Raw genomic sequence first — 20,239 nt, forward strand, 5'->3', positions numbered from 1 at the left:
TTTAGACCAAAGGGATCCAAACAGTTCTCCCTCCTGTGAGCACTTCTCCTTCCCTGAGCAAGGCCGCCTGGTGGCTGGCTTGGGCCCACTGGATGCAGTGGAGTGTGCAGAGCAGCTTGGGCCACGGACAAGGCCACGGGGGGAGCTTGACCGGACAGCACCTCAGGGGAGGCCCCTGGAGGTCTTCTTCCTCCAGACCCAGCCAATCGCCCCGTCAGCAGCGTATGGAGAGAGACAGGTACCCCACCTACGTTAACAGCATGATGAGCAAGCAAGCAAGGGTTTGTTCTCTTTTAAGCCACTAGGTTTGAGGGCCTTTTGTTAAATGGCAACGGAACCAAGCGTAAGCTTGAAGTCAATTAGAATGTGTGTTTGGACCCCAAACAGCATCCCAGCTATGGAGGAGCCTAGTGTTCATGTCCTTGCAAGCCACCAGCCCCAACCCTGCAAGGCCCTCCTTACACTCCAAGAAGCAGCCAAATTTGAAGTCGGCTGGAACAGCATCTGATTGGCCCGCAGAGGTGATGGCAGTGAGGGCTGCCTGCTTGCTATTTATATGGCGGGTGCAGGAGGGCACGTGGGGAAGGGGCTTATTGGCTGCATAGCCCAGAAAGTCCTGATTTCTGCAGTGTAGACTGGTTAATACATTCTCCTGGGACATGCAAACCTACCACATCAGTCCATTAAAAGAAATCACATCTGAGGATTGAAATATACGTATTTTCTTTCTCTACATGAGCAAAAGCAAATTCTGCCTCCATGAAAGCTACACATCACAGGGACTCCGAATTTCCTCGGGAACAAGAATGACTGTGTTGGAGGAGACCTCACCATTGCTGTGGAGGGAGCCCAGCTCCGAGGGGTGAGAGGACGACCAGCCTCTTGCCATGGACTGAGCATGACATGCTCACTGCCTCTACTCCTTGTGCGGGCAGGCACTGTTCTATTTCACAAATGTCCAAGTTGAGTCTCAGCGGACCTGGGCCAGGTCTGAGACTGAGGCTCAGTGACCCACTGAGACTGAGACTGGACCCTCCACCACCCTCCCACCCAGGGGACAAACCTTCTCTGCCCTAAAACTGCTCACAGAAATCTGGAGGACAAAATTGTGCAAACTTCCTCGAGCAGACTAAAGACACTGAAGGCTTCCGTGTCTTTAATTTTGGCTTTTAAATGGGGAGATGCTGGTCATGGTTCCTCCACAGGAACATTTGGGAAGAAACATATTTGACTCTTTGCGACCCCATGGACTCCAGCCCGCTCCCCTCCTCTGTCCTTGGGATTCTCCAGGCAAGACTACTGGAGTGGGTAGCCATTTCCTCCTCCAGGGGATCTTCTCAATTCAGGTGTCAAATCTGCATCTCCTGCATCTCCTGCATTACTGGTAGATTGTTTACCTGCTGAGCCACCGGGGAAGCCCCATGGATATTCAGTCCATGGAATTCTCCAGGCCAGAACACTGGAGTGGGTAGCCTTTCCTTTCTCCAAGGGATCTTCCCAACCCAGGGATCGAACCCAGGTCTCTCGCATTGCAGGTGGATTCTTTACCAGCTGAGCCACAAGGGAAGCCCAAGAATACTGGAGTGGATAGCCTATCTCTTCTCTAGGGGATCTTTTTGACCCAGGAATTGAACCGGCGTCTCCTGCATTGCAGGTGGATTCTTTACCAACTGAGCTATCAGGGAGGTCATTGCTAAATTAGGTGATGCCAATTAATTATAAGTGGCAGTGGCTCCCTGTTGGTGATACCAGGCCTCTTCACCAGGCCCCAGGCCTCTGTGGACTTCATTCCCACAGCCTTGGATGTCTTCCCCTCAGTCCTGTTTTCCTGATCATCTCAGGCAAATGTCCTTGCTCCCCTGAATGTTAGGAAAATCATTTTCCAATTCCATGTTCACCTGGCCCCTCGGCTTTCGAGAACATTCAGTAGCTCCATTTTGCCTCTAGAATAAAACATGATCTGTCAAAAGTGGGAATAGCTGTTGGTGGGGGTGAGGGACACATATAGTGGCTTGTTTGGCCTCCTTCTGATAAAGATCATCGGGGGGCTAGTGACAGGAGTCAGGAGTATGTCATGTTGCCAGAGTAGCCCCGTTCTTCTGCTCCCCCATGTCCAGGCCCCTGGCAGTGTGGTCTTCTTGCTCCTCCATGAAGAGATGAAGCTCATTTCTCTCTTGAGTTTGGCCCGGTGACTTGTCTTGTCCAAAAGGATGTGGTGGAAGAGATGAGCCTGGCCGCCAAGAGGACCACAGCTGTTCTTTCTCCTGAAACTGCCCAGGTGCCATGTGGCAAGCCCAGGCTGCCCCAATGGATGATGAGAGACGGTAACCCTTCATGCTGGTCACTCCAGCTGATAGCCAGTCATCCCCCAGAAATGTGAGAGGCCAACCTAGGCTGGCCAGTCGCCAGCCCACCTGCCATCCAACTGTGGATGCACGGGCAGCCAGATCAACTGACCTGTCCAGCTGACCTACAGACTTGTGAGCAATGTCGGTGCTTATTCATTTTGGGATTTGTTATGCAGCATTATTAGGCAACAGATAACTGATACACTGGGCAAGCAAGGCTGGAGGGATAACCGATTTAGCTCAGTTTATTATTTTAAAAACAGGAAATATTGAAAAAGTACAGACAAATTCGGTAAATAACAGAATGAATCTCAGATGGCCAACACTCAAGTCTATAAAAGTCAAGGGCTTCTCATAACTTAGATTTTTTGTGAGTATACTATCGTTTGTTCATCAGAACCCTATTAATAATAGACATGTGGGTGTCTTTTTTCTTCTGTTTGGAGAAGGAAATGGCAACCCACTCCAGTATTCTTGCCTGGAGAATCCCATGTACAGAACAGTCTGGCAGGCTACAGTCTGTGGGGGTCACAAGAGTCAGACAAGACTTAGCTACTAAACCATCACCATTCTTTTGTTAAATACAAATGATTAATGTTGTGTATACATGCACAGTTAATATTTACCATATTTGATTGATCATTTTTGTGAATGAGTTTAAAGGAAAATATAGATGTTATTTTCCCCAAAATTGTTCAACATATATCTCTAAAAAATGATGATATCCTAAATAACCATATAACATAATTAACAAAATGGTAGTTGTTTTTCTGGAAGAGCAGAAAGACAGAGTCATTCACAGCAGAAACTTCTATTATAGACTGTTCATGTCTGCTGCCTTCATTTACATTTTATGTATCTTAAAAAAAAATTCTTCTGAATTATATAAACGGTTCTCTATTTATCCTCCGTGTTGCTGATTCAGTAGTCTGTTCTATTGCATCTGCTTTTTGATGCTTCAAAATTATTTTGGCTAATGTTTTGATTTTAAACAGAATGTACTTATTTAATCAATAAAGTATTTTCTTTCTTTTTTTTTTTAAAGATGAGAAGGTCATTGCTGAGGTGCTAAGGATGAAAACTAAGGCCATGGACAGTTAGGGATGTTGTTCAGAGAACTTTAGCTTATAACGAGCACTTCTATTGTGGCTCTTTTAAGATACCTTCAGTTTTCCAGGGAAGGTAAATGAGATCTTTTGATCATGTTACCCACTTGTATCCTGTTGTAGTCCAGATGGTTTTAATTTTAAAGCATATGCCTTGAGGAAAATGAACCCTTGAGGGAACAAAGGACAGGTAAAGAATATTTACCTTATTTGTCATGGAGACACTGTTCACAGAAGAAAGTTAAAAAGCAGAGCAAATATGTGGTGAAGTTATGGTCCCCAGCCCAATTCCCACCTTCCTGAGCAAAGCAAAGTGTGTGGTTCTGAACACAACCCATTAGGACATCCCAGACTTCACTGTGGCCAAAGGAGTCAGTAATTACAAGGGCACATCCCTCTGTCTTATACTGGTAGAGATTTTTTTTTTAATCCATTATGTTAGAAATTTTAATGTGAATTTAAGCATAGCAGACCTCTTTATGTCAAGTGAATTTTGATGCACAGCTATCATAGAAGTCGAAAGAATGTTGTCCAGGTTGTTGCAAAATTTTTCATAATGAAGTCCTTTCAGTTGAATGGCTGACTAGAGGTCTCATATATATATATATATTTTACTTTACAATATTGTATTGGTTTTGCCATACATCAACATGAATCCGCCACAGGTGTACACGTGTTCCCCATCCTGAACCACCCCACCCCGCCACCTCCCTCCCTGTACCATCCCTCTGGGTCATCCCAGTGCACCAGCCCCAAGCATTCTGTATCCTGCATCAAACCTGGACTGGCGATTCGTTTCTTATATGATATTATACATGTTTCAGTGCCATTCTCCCAAATCATCCCACCCTCTCCCTCTCCCACAGAGTCCAAAAGACTGTTCTATACATCTGTGTCTCTTTTGCTGTCTCACATACAGGGTTATTGTTACCATCTTTCTAAATTCCATATATATGCGTTAGTATACTCTATTGGTATTTTTCTTTCTGGCTTACTTCACTCTGGTAGAGATTTTTTAAAGGAAAAATTTGGCCTTGCTGTGTGGCTTTTGGGATCTTAGTTCCCCAACTAGAGATTGAACACACACTCTTGGCAGTGGAAGTGCCAAGTCCTAACCTCTGGACCTCCAGGGAATTCCCTAGATTTTTTTTTTTTTTAAAGAAATAACAAACCTCAAAAGCTCAGATGAGAGGATGGATGTCTGAGGAAAAATGGTGGGAACATTCATTTATCCCTTTGGCATAACTTGCCTCACTTTCTGTCTAGGTGGAGAACCTCTGATTTAGATCCTATAGAAATCCTCTCCATGAATTTCACAATTACATTTTCTGGCGCCTAGAGGGTGCCTACCATTTGCCACACTCTATATCAAGGCTGTATGCATACCCTTAGTACCTCATGCAAACCTTCAGGGTGGAGTTTAGTTGCATTTTACAGATAAGAAAAACAGATTCAATTCAGGGATCTCTTATTTCATACCAAGCAATTAATACTATACTACTGCATTTGTCCATTTTTTATTATTGTAGTGAGCCTAACTGTGGAGAAGACAATGGCAACCCACTCCAGTACTGTTGCCTGGAAAATCCCATGGACGGGGGAGCCTGGTGGGCTGCCGTCTGTGGGGTCGCACAGAGTCGGACACGACTGAAGTGACTTAGCAGCAGTAGCAGCATTTGTCCATTATAATCTACTGAATTTTTCTCTGTTAAGAATAATTAACACCTGGGGATCATAAAATCCCCATTATATGGTAAAGTTTCCAAAGTAGAAATGATTATACCAGTATATCTCTATTGCAATCCACATCACTCTCTCCGTTACTCCTAAATCTGCATTATGTCTGTTTCTTTTAGCCGAAGGGGAAAACTTAAATGATGAAAACTTGCATAATCCTGGTAGGGGAATAGAAAAAGAAAAACTCGGAACTTTGTGGTATTTCTCCAGTGACTCAGAAAGTGTGAAAGTATTAGTTGCTCAGTTGTGTCCAATTCTTTGCGACCCCATGGACTGTAGCCCACCAGGCTCCTCTGTCCATGGGATTCTCCAGGCAAGAATACTGGAGTGGGTTGCTGTTCCTTTTTCCAGGGAATCTTCCCGACCTAGGGATCGAACCTGGGTCTCCTGCATTGCAGGCAGATTCTTTACCATCTGAGTCACCAGGGAAGCCCTAGTGGTATTTCTTCAGTGGCTCAGAAGAGCTCTCCACATTAAACTGTGTTGGATTTCACTGTGCTTTGGTTTGGATAGAGAGAGGGTTGATTACAAACAGCAAAGTTTGAGCTAATATCAGCTTATGAGGTACTCTCAATGCTCACATGAAAGAAAAACTTAGATTAGGTCTTTGAAGGCAATTTGGATTTTATTATCCAGGAGGTGATTTTAGAATTAGTCCATGAAGATGAAAGGGAAAGATGTTCATCTATTTCTAAACCATTAGATGTCACCAGGGTAAAGTATTGGTTTCTATCACTGTGCTAATAGCCAACCAGAGAGGACATTTTTCTCACATGTTCTTTTTTGGCCTGTTGCATTGGGTTATTCAAAATGAAATATGACTTTTAATTTAAAAAAGTTAATCACTGAAAATCTTTCTTATTTGAAGGTTTAACTAATGCTATCAATCAAATACATTCACCTAGAGATAGATGATCCTTCTCATCCATTTATCCTCCCTTCCCTTCATTTTGGTTGAATAATAAATGTCTTCTCTCTTCCTGAATTTATAGTAAACTTTTCATAACCAGGAATTGCATCAAATCCAAAATCTCTGACTCTTTAGGGCGTAATGGATAGAGCACGCTGCACTCGGTGATGCTCCCTGAACATTTCTGATGGCGGGGATGACATTTCAGTGGTGCACACCTGTCAAAGAAATGCTATGCAAGAGAGATTCTTATGGACAGCAGCATGGTAATAGACTTCGGATCTGCAATGCATCACCAAACACTGACCTAAACCCAGCAGGGTTGGAAGATTATTGACAAAGCATGGGCTGCAAGCCTAGGGAGAAGCTGGCAGCTCTCAAATGGACAGATGTCAAGGCCACTCAACATCTTGGCCCGGCTGAGAAGGTGTGCCACCCATCCATCAACCAGCCAATCAATATTTATGGAATGCCAACAAGAAAAAAATGTGATGCTGGATCCTGACATATCAGCTGTAGCTGGGCTGGGTATTATGGAGGCTTATTAAATGTGTGTTATTTCTGCCTTCTTGTGGTTCGAGTTATTGTTGCTACTGTGGCTACTATTATTATTTTGCTTGGCCCAAGTCTGTATTTCTCTGACTGCAAGCGAGGAGGAAATTACACTCCTTTTCCAAATTCCTCAACTGTGTTTCAAATACATCCCTGGAGCACAGATGCCACATGTGATTATCAAATGGTTCGCAGTAGAATAAATATACTTTCTCTGCTGAAAAAGGAAGAAACCAACAAAATAAAATTAAGCGCAGGGCAAGGGATTCTAATACACATCTCCTCTAAAAGCTGTCCTGCACATGTATGAAGTTTGCCTTCAGAAAAGTCCTTGGCTGTAAATTCCCACTGGCTATCTATTTTACACGTGGTAGTGTATATGTTTTAATGATACTCTCTCTATTCATCCCACCCTCTCCTTTACTTTCCATGGCGGTGAGGAGACCGTGATGGAGAGCGTGAGATTTCCTGGGCAGCTACTGCCTCAGAGTTCTGACCAGCCTCTGTGGCCAGGGGGTTTGGCTGGAGCTGTGGCAGCAGTAGCAAGCTCATTGCCGATCAGCACCTGTCAGCCCTTCATGGGCATTTTGATGCTGAAACTATCTTATCCAAGAGCCCGAGTCTGCAGAGCAAAGATAGGGTGTTGGGTTTTATGCCCATGCCCAGAAGACAGAGAGTGAGTGAGTGATAGTCGCTCAGTTGCTTCCGACTTTTTGCTACCCCACGGACTGCGGCTCGTCAGGCTCGTCTGTCCATGGGATTCTCTAGGCAAGAATACTGGAGTGGGTTGCTATTTCCTTCTCCAGGCCCAGAAGAGAATGCCTGAAGAAACTGGCAGGCCTCGGGGCTGCACAGCTAACCAGAGGCTCAGGCCTCCTGGACAGGAAACACTGCTCTGGCCAGAGACAAGGGCTCAATGCTCTCAGAACCTCAGGCAGCAGCATGCCTGGAGGATCCTCTTCTGTGCCCACCCCACGCAACCACAAGAGCTCTTCTCTTCTCCTAGCAATCATCCAAACCTTTCATGCCTGCCTCCTCCATGGAGCCTTCTTGGATTGCTGCCCTGTGTGCCAGTCTCTAACTCCCGGACCAGTTACCCAGCTACTGAACACATCTGTACCCCTTGCCTCTGCTTCTTTGCCAAATTTCTATTAATACCCTATTCACCCCAGAATACACTCACCCCTCCTCCAAAGTCTGCCTAGTACCTTCGTTTAGATCCGGGACCAAAAGCCACCTCTTCAAGGAGGCCTGTCCCCATTTCCCCAGGCAGAGATGACAAGAGTTTTGCATTTCTCCACACTCTCCTTTACTACGAGGCAGTGCTTGTAACCGCCCCCCTCACTGGTGGCAAGTCCTGTCTCCACCACTCATCAATTGTGTGACCTTGCACACATGACTTAATCTTGCTGGGCTTCAGTTTCCAAAATGGGGGTTATAACGTCCACACTTATTTCAGGAGGTTAGGTTTAGAATTAGTGCACACAAAACACGAAGACAGTGCCTTAAACACGTGTGGCTGTTAGTCATTCAGTTGTGTCTCACTCTATGCAGGCCCAAGGACTGTAGTCCACCAGGTTCCTCTGTCCATGGGATTCTCCAGACAAGAATACTGGAGTGGGTTGCCATGCCCTCTTCCAGGGGATCTTCCCAAACCAGGGATTGAACCCAGGTCTCCTGAATTTCAGGCAGATTCTTTACCGTCTGAGCCACCAGGGAAACCCAAGTAACTGCTTAACAGGCGTTATGGTTCCTTGTATCGTTTCAACCGTGGGTATACTTAGCATCAGTGATTCAGGCTTCTGTGGCCTCTTCACGGGACATTGCAGGCTCCTCAGAAGCTTATCCACCAAAACTAATAGCTTCATGAGCACCACACTAAAGCCCCAGTTCTCTTTATCTCTTTTTATGCCCTATGACTTAATTTTAAAACTTTATTACTATTTTTTAATGTTTTTAATTTATATGGCTGTGCTGAGTCTTAGTAGCAGCACGTGGGATCTGGTTCCCTCACCGAGGCGAACCCTGGGCCCCCTGCATTAGGAGCACAGAGTCTTAACCACTGGACCACCAGGGAAGTCCCTGTGCCCTTTGCCTTTAAAATCTACTTCTTGCTATAGAAAACATCAGAATACACAAAACTAGAGTGAAATCTCTTGTAAATACCATCATCCAGCTTCTATGATTATTAACTCATGGCTAGTTTTATTTCCTCTAATCCCCCTTACTCTGTTTTCCTCTTCCCCAGGCCCCTAGCTATACTGAAGGAAATACTGGGCATAACATTTCTCCCAAGGGCGACTTTTTAATGAACTTATCCTATACTCCTGGGAATGATGATATATTCTCCTTGTGCCAAGTAGGAAGCACCTCCAGGATCCCAGCACCCTACTGTTTGGACCACAGAGCCTCCCAGTGCTATGGGCCTGAACTTTGACCTGCCTTCCTCCCATAATCACTTGCAATAGTAGTTTTTATTTGTTTATTTTTAATTAATTTTTTCAAAATTGGTTTTGTAAACCAGTAAACAAAGACCATGATCTGATCTGTGGTGCCATCCAGGCTTTGTAATAACAAGCCATGATGGATGAGGATCTTTGAAAATCACTTGATAATTGAGAAAAATCTCATTTACCAGTCAGAGTGGCCACTGTGTCTTGAGTCATTGGCGCCTTAGGAGGCAAGGATCATCCTTGCCTGACTCATGGTGACTGTGTCTGAGGCAATTGGACACTTGGGGATTTCACTGCTGGCAATGAAGAATTTCATTACCCTAAGAACTCATTAGTCCTGGAGGACTTTAGGCTGTTTAAAATTGAACTTTCAAGAACAAGTTTGCAAATGAAATTATTTAAGATAGAGGACACTTCCACTTTGCTTTTGTTTTTGTTTAAAGAATATTCTTATAGCTCATTACAAGGGAAGACTTACTTGTGGGGGGGTTGTGTTCGGGTTCAGAAAATGAGTGGGACGGGAACCATTCTGTCGTTTATATTTTTGTGCTTGGATCAATCCATCAGAGATGAATTTAATATCTCCTAGCTGTAGACGGGGAGAAAGCAATGGCAACCCACTCTGGTATGCCTGGAAAGTCCCATGGACGGAGGAGCCTGGTAGGCTGCAGTCCACGGGGTCGCTAACAGTCAGACACGACTGAGAGACTTCATTTTCACTTTTCACTTTCATGCATTGGAGAAGGAAATGGCACGCCACTCCAGTGTTCTTGCCTGGAGAATCCCAGGGACGGGGAAGCCTGTTGGGCTGCCATCTATGGGGTTGCACAGAGTCGGATATGACTGAAGTGACTTAGCAGCAGCAGCAGCAGCTGTAGAAGGGGAGGCAATTAGCTGGCACATGTAATGCTACTGCTCTTTTTTTTTTAACTTTTTATTTTATACTGGAGTATAGCCCATTAACCCCGGAGAAGGCAGTGGCACCCCAGTCCGGTATTCTTGCCTGGAAAATCCCATGGATGGAGGAGCCTGGTGGGCTGCAGTCCATGGGGTCGCTAAGAGTCAGACACGACTGAGCGACTTCACTTTCACTTTTCACTTTCATGCATTGGAGAAGGAAATGGCAACCCACTCCAGTGTTCTTGCCTGGAGAATCCCAGGGATGGGAGCCTGGCGGGCTGCCGTCTGTGGGGTCGCACAGAGTTGGACATGACTGATGCGACTTAGTAGCAGCAGCAGCATGGCCCATTAACAACATTATGATAATTTCAGGTGCACAGTAGAGCAAGTCAGCCACTCTCATACATGTATCCATTCACCCTCAAACTCCCCTCCTGTCCAAGCTGCCACATAACATTGAGCAGAATTCCCTGTCCTATATAGCTACTGCCTTTTCTGATGGCTTGTGGACAGCTGGTGACTGACAGTGCAGAAACCAGGCCCACGCTCATGGTCCTTCTCAGAGCAAGGTTCCAGGCACCATTTATAATAATGTCTTGTCCGTGGTTTAGTGACTTCGATTTGATGACTTCACATCCTTGTGTCTGAAAGTGGTTTATTAGCAAGGATCTAGGGTTGTAAGTCACAGGGAGTAAGAGACACTTCAAATCAAAAGTTCTCCAACCTTTTTAATATATCTTCCTTAGTAGTTCAGATGGTAAAGAATCTCCCTGCAATGTGGAGACCTGGTTTCGATTCCTGGGTCCCATTGATCCCTGGGTCAGGAAGATCCCTTGGAGAAGGGCATGGCTACTCGCTCCAGTATTCTTGCCTAAAGAGTCCCATGGACTGAGGAGCCTGGCAGGCTATAGTCTACGGGGTCACAGAGAGTCGGACATGATTGAGTGACTAACACTTTCAAGCTCATTCACTTTTACCAATCCTAAACACACACTTACAAATTCTGCATGATGACTTTAAACTGCAAGTAAGGAGATCAATCCTGGGTGTTCACTGGAAGGAATGATGCTAAAGCTGAAACTCCAGTACTTTGGCCACCTCATGCGAAGAGTTGACTCTTTGGAAAAGACTCTGATGCTGGGAGGGATTGGAGGCAGGAGGAGAAGGGGATGATAGAGGATGAGATGGCTGGACAGCATCACCGACTTGATGGACATGAGTTTGGGTGAACTCTGGGAGCTGGTGATGGACAGGGAGGCCTGGCATGCTGTGATTCATGGGGTCGAAAAGAGTCGGACACGACTGAGCGACTGAACTGAACTGAAGGTTAATGGAGAGTGGGGACTATGGTCTTGCATATTAGCAATGATCTTTTTAAAATGCTACAAATTGGAATTGTGTTTTCCCCTTTACTCTTTTCTGCCTTTTCGGTAATGACCAAGCCCTGTGTGCTTTGTCTATGCCCCAGACAGTCTCTGGTCAATTCAATAATTGTAGGAACACAGTCTGATCTACCTGGTCCACTCAGGACCTGTCCCTGGCCATTCTTTGGTCTTTTATAATACACTCTGCCTTTTATAATAAAAACGATGCTTATAAAATAATGGTACAACTTGGACTTAGAAACACAGAGCTTGGGTTCCAGTGTCGGCTTTGATATTTACTGGTTGTTTGACCAGGCAAGTGAGGCAGTCTTTCCGAGCCTGTTTCCTTATCACTAAACTGAGGAGGACAGCCTTTATTTCAATTACCATAAGTTTGTCACGAGAAGTAGAAGAGATGAGTAAAGGGAATAAAGAAGTAGAAGTGATTAAAGTGAGCTTCAGTCACTAATTGAAGTTCATATGTTCTATCAAGTTCACTCAAAAACATCAATAATGGGGAAGTATTAGGTTTCAAACTTAATCGATATTGATTGACAAACCACTTGTCTCAATTTCTTGATATTTCTTACATGTGAGAAATTAGGCATGAATTTTACTTGGAGAAGAAAGAGGCTATATTTTCATGTTTAGTAGCAAAATAGGTTGAAGAAAAGTCATACTACCATTGGGTAGTGTTGCATAATAGTATATCAAACAGTATATCACACCTAAATTAACAATACTGTATTGTGTATTTGAAAACTGCTAAGACAGAAAATCTTCATCACAAGAAAAAAAATTTTTTATGTGACTATGGGTGTTAATGTGACTAAGATGTTAATGAACTTATTGCGGTGATCATTTTGCAGTATATACAAACATGGGATCCTTATGTCGTATGCATGTGCACTCAGGCGTGTCCGATTCTTTGCGACCTCACAGACTGTAGCCTGCCACGCCTCTGTCCGTGAGATTGTCCTGGCAAGAATACTGGAGTGAGTTGCTACTTCCTCCTCCAGAGGAGCTTCCCGACTCAGGGACAGAACACCGGTTTCCTGCATTGCAGGCAGATGCTTTACCACTGAGCCAGCAGGGAAGCCCTGTTATGTTGTATACCTGACACTAATTATGCCTTAGTGAAAAATACTTCAAACCTATGCCAATTACATGTACTGTTTTGTCAAAAGTATGAGCTTGTACAAGGTTACAGCGAAAACACTTTTCAAAAACATATAGACACAGACCTGAGGGGCAAAAATGTTCTCTGCAACAGTTGCAAGAGATAAGTGAAACTCATAGGTTTACATTCACCTTGTGGTGAGTTGAGAAAGGATTTCTTATTACTCCTATTTTATCGTTAATAAGGTGGCAAGTAATTCCTATTCAACTGAACAATATGGTTGAAAGAAAATTCTAGAAGAACGTTGCCATATTAAAAAAAAAGTCGAGAATTTAAAAAATATAGCCACAATAAAGGAAAAAGTCACAGTATAATTTCGTGAGGCACTGAGATTATTTTTCTGGTGATATTCAAGCCTTAAAACACAGAACAGAGTGAACTAAAACCCCACTCCTGATGTCCCAGACATCCCCAGAGGCCCAGTTTACCTGTTAAACCAGTCATCTGTGTATCTAGGGTACGGATAGGGATCATTGCTGCTGAAGTCGTAGCTCGCCTCAGCGTTCTGCAAAACACAAGGTGCATCACCAGGTCATAAATCCAGAGCACGGGCATGAGAAGATGCTAAGAGACGCAACTGTCTCATGTGGACGGTCCCTCACCCAGGGCTATGTCAACCTGCTTTCTGGACCAACCCTTGAAGAGGCGACAGAGCAGGTGTGTGTCCATGGAGGTTTCCATCCTCTCCTGGTATCCTCTTTTCCAAGCTCCCTCACCCCATCCTGTTCCAGGTTCTCAAAGTGTTAGCAAATTTGGGTTCTGTGCTACCCAGGACCATCTCCATTTTAAGTTGAGGGACCACTGTGGGTCAGTGGGGCTCACTTGGAGCCAAGACTCACATTAAGCTTCCCTGGACTGATGGCCAGAAGGTTCTAGTTCTCTTGTCACAAGTGAGGAAGCCTCTTGCTTTATGTAGAACTCATTCCCAGCTCCTAGCTTTGGACTGACAGAGGCTTGTCTCCTGTACAATTACGAGTGTTAAACCCAAGACCCAAACACTGGCCACAATATCAACCTCATTTATTTACTCAACAAATATCATTGAGTCTAATATATACCAGGGGTTCCCTGGTAGCTCAGCTGGTAACCTGCAAGGCAGGAGACCCCGGTTTGATTCCTGGGTCTGGAAGATCCACTGGAGGAGGGATAGGCTACCCACTCCAGTATTCTTGGGCTTCCCTGGTGGCTCACATGGTAAAGAATCCACCTGCAATGCAGGAGACCTGGGTTCGATCCCTGGGTTGGGAAGATTCCTGGAGAAGGGAATGACTACCCACTCCAGTGTTCTGGCCTAGAAAATTCCATGGACAGTCCACGGGGTGGCAAAGAGTTGGACATGACTGAGCCACTTTCACTTTTCACTTTCGTATACCAAGGACTTTTCCAAGGATGGGAATACAGTGGTGACATCCCTGCCCGCGTGTAACTTACAGCCTAATTAGGGGGACAGATATCAATCCAACAAGTAAATACAGGATTGCAAACAAGGGTCCTCTTAACCCTACAGGTTACAATGAGGAGGTTAAATTCTATGCAGTCCAGCACCTCCATTTTTCCCACTAAGAGTCTTGCTCCTCAGAAATCAATAATGTACTCACTTTATTTGTCTCTAAGTGATTTCATGTTTTAATTTTTCCCATCTCAGTCTTTTATTTTGGTCCATGATGGAAGATGGTCCCCCACCATCGGGTGGCTAATCCCGTCCTTCCTCCTCTCTGCCTTGTAGGTTGCCCAGGGATGCAGAGTTCCATGAAGCTCCTCTCTTCTCATCCCACCCTCCCTCCTTTGTTTTTGAGGTCTGCAACCAAGATCCCAGATGGTTTCCTGGTTCACAGTATCCACTTGGCTGGGAATCACTGGCTTAGGTGCGGATTCCAGCTTGGAAATGTCTTGATTCCAAGGCACCTTGAGACATTTTCAGGAGTTGTGCCCTTTTATGAGACAAAACACTATAGTTTGTAATAGTGTTACACGATGTTTGCATGATGTTTTTAAGAGCAAATTGACCAGTTCCATGAGTCTGGGTTTCCATTTGTTGGAAGGCAAAGGGCCATCAGTAGCTGGAACGACCTGAATTGTAATACTAATGTATTAAAATAAATGTGCTTGGGGCAGAAGTCACCTTGAAATTTGTTTAAAATTTTTTCATTTAAAAGTTTTTAGCTTTATTGAGGTATAACTGATACACAAAATATCCCGTACATTTAATGTGTACATCTCGCTGAGTTTGGACATGTGTATATACTCACGACACCATCACCACAACCTAGGTACTCCACATACTCATTACCTCCAAAAACATCCTTGTGTTCTTTTTTTTGGTAAGAACATTTACCATGAAATCTATCCTCTGAACATATTTGATAGTATATAATACTGTATTGTTGACTGTTACATGACAGAGGTCTAGAATTTATTCTTTTGTGTAAAGGAAACGTCATATTCATTGAAAAACAATTCCTCATTCCATTCAAAATTTGGACCAGTCATTGTATATTGGACACTGAACATGGCTATCTGTGTTCTAGAATCTAGGTCTTCCTTCAGTTCCTGGCTTTAGAGAGGATAACGTCCTGTCTCCACTGGCCATAATTATTGGCAAATACCCAAATCACCTGCATTCACTGTTAATATAATCCCATCTTTGGGAGACCCTCTCAGATTTGGCGTATTTTTTTTTTTTTTCCTTGACTTTTCTTGAGCTATTTAGAGTCAGTTCTTTCAAGGGATACTATCTTAAAAGTAACTTCTTTCTCTTCCCTAAGTATGTTTGGTTACCTCTAAACTTCCCTGAATTTTTGAGACAAGAGCATCCTTAGGTAAGGTTGGTGGAGTGGGAATATCAAGAGGAATACAAGGTAATAGTTTATCTTTTGGGTTTCAAAGCTAAGGTTGAAACTTTAAACAGTTGATTTGGAAGAAGTTATTTGCTAAGCTTGGTTTTTTCCTATGTAAAAGAGATTAAAAGGCCCCAGTCTAAGGTGAGCTGAATGGAAAATTCATGGACTAGCCCTCCTGAGGCCCTCAGAGGGGATCCTGAGTGCTACCTCTCTCTTCTGAGCTGGGTTCCTGGAGTGGGAAGGGGATGCATTGGAATGTTGAACCTCAGAGAGGTCTGGGACTCATTCTAGGACAGTAGCCGAGGACCAGAAGCAGCTCTATGGGGTGTGTTAGTTGAGGGACTTGGGGTGGCCCCCCTCTGTGCTCTGTGATACACAGCGCAGAGCTGGAAGCAGTGGAATAATCTTGGGAGGCTGAGATTAGTGAGAACACGATGAGAGAACAGGCTGCCCCAGGAAGTCCAGAGGTCAGGACAGTGAGGATCCAGGGTTCAGAGAGAATATAGGAGAAGGGATGACTGAGGCCCGTGGGGGTGGGGCTGCAGCTGATGGTTCCAAGGTGGAGAGGTGATAAGACATGAGCTCTAGGACCCCACCCCCTCTTCTTGATTCTGTGCTAGTCCTTTGAAGCTTGAGGGTGGAGGCAGGAGGGTGGGGGCACAACTTGAGCAGCACAATGTCAAATTTCTACCATCGGTAGAGTAGCTTGTTGGATAGAAATTAACTTCCACTAGAGGAAAATTAAAGTCAGGATTTTCTGCACTTTTGTGTTTGCTGCCTAAGCAGCTGACCCATTTCTCCAGGTTTCTCACTCACAATTGTCTCCCGAGGTCTGGGCTGAGGTCTTTGGCTCTAAGTCTTGGTTCTGGAGGAAATGGCTTGCCATGAGGTGAGTTTGGGGCAGAGGGAGGAACTGGAGAATTCTGACAACAGAGTTTGATTCTGAGAAGCCACGGACTCTGAGACCACTTTTATAGCAAGAAGAAAGACCATGTATTATCTGAGGTCAGCTTCACCTCTGAAGGTTGAAATGGACAAAGATATAGGAACTTTAATTTGTTGTCTTTACAATTAATTTGATGACTAATGCTAATTCCCTGTGTAATAGTCTATGCTGAGACTGCGTATTAAGGAAGGCAAACAGTTGTTTTTGTTTGGTCATGTATTTTCTGGCTAAAAATCAAATGGTTTATAGCAAGAAAGGCTGAGCAACTTTTTGCAAGTGTTCTGTTTATAATTTTATAGCCCAAACTGAATCATTTATTGATCTGAACTACAATGTTGTCATCCATAAAGTTGTCTGTGTACAGGAATAAATTAAACTGGCCTTGGATTATACTGGAATTTTCTAAAATATCCATTAACATGGATGTTTGGGAGGAAGTAGAGTCTCTGTAGATTTAATACTTGGGAATTCAAGGCTAAGCCAGAAGCTTGTTTTGGTTTGAATTCTGTAACATTGTCCAAAAATACATTAGTCTATTTTCCTTTAGAAAATACTAGCTGTTTAGTGAACATAATTTAATCATTGATGATTCAGGCTCAGGCTGATTCAGAGTCACCATTAAGAGTAACATGGTGGAGAAAGTTGGAAGATTGGGTTGAATCCAAAATGACCTCAGGGCATCTCTGCAAGTTATTTCTGAAAGAAACTTCTGATAATGGCTCATTTATTCTTTAAGAGTTGAGTGCAGGGAAAAAAATACATCCAGTAATTAGTTATCTAAGTCTTAGTTTCTGAATACTTGAATGCATAGTCAGAAAGCAAAGCTAGATTGTTCAGATGCTCGTTATGTCTGACCTTTCACGATCCGATGGACTGTAGCCCACCAAGCTCCTCTGTCCAAGGGAATTTTCCAGGCAAGATACTGGAGTGGGTTGCCATTTCCTACTCTATGGGATCTTCCCAACCCAGGGATCTAACCCTCACCTCTTACATCTCCTGCATTGGCAGGTGGCTTCTTTACCACTAGCACCACCTGAATAGCCCCAATAATAGATTGTTGTTCAGTCACTCAGTCATGTCTGACTCTTTGTGACCCCATGGACTGCATGCAGCACACCAGGCTTCCCTGCCCTTCACCATCTCCCGGAGCTTGCTCAAACTCATGTCCATTGAGTTGATGATGCCATTCAACTATCTCGTCCTCTGCTGTCCCCTTCTCCTACCTTCTATCTTTTTCCAGCACCAGGGTCTTTCCCAATGAGTCAGTCAGTTCTTCACATCAGGTGGCCAAAGTATTGGAGTTTCAGCTTCAGCATCAGTCCTTCCAATGAATATTCAGGACTGATTTCCTTTAGGATTGACTGGTTTGACCTCCTTGCAGTCCAAGGCAGGGACTCTTAAGAGTCTTCAACACCATAATTCAAAAGCATCAATTATCTGGCACTCAGCCTTCTTTATGGTCCAACTTTCAAATCTATACATGACTACTGGAAAAATCACAGCTTTCACTATATGGACCTTTGTAAGTAAAGTAATGTTTCTGCTTTTTAATATGTTGTCTAGGTTTGTCATAGCTTTTTTTCCAAGGAGCAAGTGTCTTTTAATTTTCATGGTTGCAGTCACCATCTGCAGTGAGTTTGGAGCACAAAAAATATTAGATTAGCTCTCAGAAAAGAAATGTAATAATTACGGGTTTGCCTGTTACCCTGTGCATTTCGCATAAGATTGGTTTGCCTGCCCTCTTGGCTTAGTAAGGACAAAGGACTTACACATTTTCACAAAATCTTCTGACCCCATTATATCTGAGGTACTGCCGTTAAAGGCATGTCTGATGCTTGGGCTGGTCTCACCGTGGAAGCTGGTGGTGGGCCTGGTAGCAACCATGTCTGAATTGCTTTAACGTTTTCAGAGAAGCTTCTGAGACTTTTGAGACTGAACTCAGTTCTGGCACGGCCACCCTGACCTCCCAATCTGGACTCTACCTGCTCTGGGACCATTGGATTTTCCTTGTTGGGTTGTACAAGTGGATGTGTCTGCAGGTGTCAGCTTGGAGTAGGGGAAGGAAAAGAGGCATTAAATCAGACAGATCTGGTTTTGGTCTTGGCAATATTCATAGTTTGGCTATTTGGTCTTGGCAATATTCATAGTTTCTGGAAACTGAAATTTTCCTCATCTTTAAAATGCAAATGACAAAATGGTAACTGTTTATTGCTATGAGGGTAAAAGGGAGGAAGGAAGGGATATGAGCCAGGAAGCACCCTATGGATGACCTCACACTTCTGCTTTTATCATCTGCTTTACCTTCTTTTAGCATCTATGTCAAAAGTCACAAAATATGACTCCTGAGCCACATTCAGCCCACCACTTGTTTTTCTAAATAAAGTTTTATTGGAACATAATTATGTTCATTTGCTTATGGGTTGCATATGGCTGTTTTCACACTGTAACAGCAGATTTAAGTAGTTGTGACAGAAGCCTACAAATCTTAAAATATTTACTATCTTTTACAGAAAGAATTTGCCTGCATGGATCACAGTCTTGTCATGGAGAAGGGGCTTGTGTAATTCAATGAAGCTATGAACCATGCTGTGCAGGGCCACCCAAGACAGATGGACATAGGACCATTCTGACAAATTGTGGTCCACTGGAGGAGGAAATGGCAATCCACTCCAGTATTCTTGCCAGGAGAACCTCATGAACAGTATGAAAAGGCAAAAAGGTATGACACTGGAAGATGAGCCCCCAGGTTGGAAGGTGTCCAATATGCTACTGGTGAAGAGTGGAGAGAAATTACTAATAGCTCAAGAAAGAATGAAGCAGCTTGGCTGAAGAGGAAATGATGCCCAGTTGTGGATGTGTCTGGCAATGAAAGTAAAGTCCAATGCTGTAAAGAACAATGTTGTATAGAACTTGGATTGTTAGGTCCATGAATCAAGATAAATTGGATGTGGTCAAGCAGGAGATGGCAAGATTGAACACTGACATCCTAGGAGTCAGTGAACTAAAATGGATGGGAATGGGTAAATTTAATTCAGATGACCATTACATCTACTACGCAGACAAGAATCTCATAGAAGAAATGGACTAACTCTTATAGTCAACAAGAGTTCAAAATGCAGTCCTTGGATGCAACCTCAAAAACGACAGAATGATTTTGATTCATTTCCAAGGCAAACCATCTCAACATCACAGTATTCTGGGTCTATGCCCCAACCACTGATGCCAAAGAAGCTGAAGCTGACCAAGCTGACCATGAAAGCCTACGACATCTTTTAGAACTAACATAAAAATAATATCCTAAAAAAAGAGTCCTTTCATCATAGGAAATTGGGATAAAAAAATAGGAAGTTGAGAGATACTCAGAAGAACAGGCAAGTTTGGCCTTGGAGTACAAAATGAAATATGGCAAAGGATAACAGAGTTTTGTCAAGAGAACATCCTGGCCATAGCAAACGTGCTTTTCCAACACCTCAAGACATGACTCTACACATGGACATCACCAGATGGTTAATACCGAAATCAGATTGGTTATGTTATTTGCAGCCAAAGATAGGCTCTATACAGTCAGCAAAAACAAGACCTGGAGCTGACTGTGGCTCAGATCATTAGCTGCTTATTGCAAAATTCAGGCTTAAACTGAAGAAAGTAGAGAAAACCACTAGGCCATTCAGGTATGACCTAAATCAAATCCCTTATGATTATACAGTAGAGGTGAAAAGTAGATTCAAGGGATGAGATCTGATAGATAATGTGCCTGAAGAACTATGGACAGAGGTTCATAAACTGTGCAGGAGATGTTGACCAAAACCAACCCCAAGAAAAAGAAATGCAAGGCAAGGTATTGTCCGAGGAGGCCTTACAAATGGCCAAGAAAAGAAGAGAAGCAAAAGGCAAGGGAGAGAG

At 43.7% G+C, this 20,239-nt stretch overlaps 1 protein-coding gene across 1 annotated transcript in view; it reads right to left on the minus strand.

Annotated features, from left to right (window-relative positions):
- The window catches only part of PCSK2 (proprotein convertase subtilisin/kexin type 2), a 240,593-nt gene that overhangs the window by 41,588 nt on the left and 178,766 nt on the right, over window positions 1-20,239 (minus strand). The window contains exon 6 of the mRNA XM_027559679.1: window positions 12,979-13,055. Coding sequence (XP_027415480.1) covers window positions 12,979-13,055 — 77 coding nt within the window. The remainder of the gene's footprint in view (window positions 1-12,978; window positions 13,056-20,239) is intronic.

The sequence above is a fragment of the Bos indicus x Bos taurus genome, chromosome 13 (assembly GCF_003369695.1).
Source record: "Bos indicus x Bos taurus breed Angus x Brahman F1 hybrid chromosome 13, Bos_hybrid_MaternalHap_v2.0, whole genome shotgun sequence".
Lineage (NCBI taxonomy): Eukaryota > Metazoa > Chordata > Mammalia > Artiodactyla > Bovidae > Bos > Bos indicus x Bos taurus.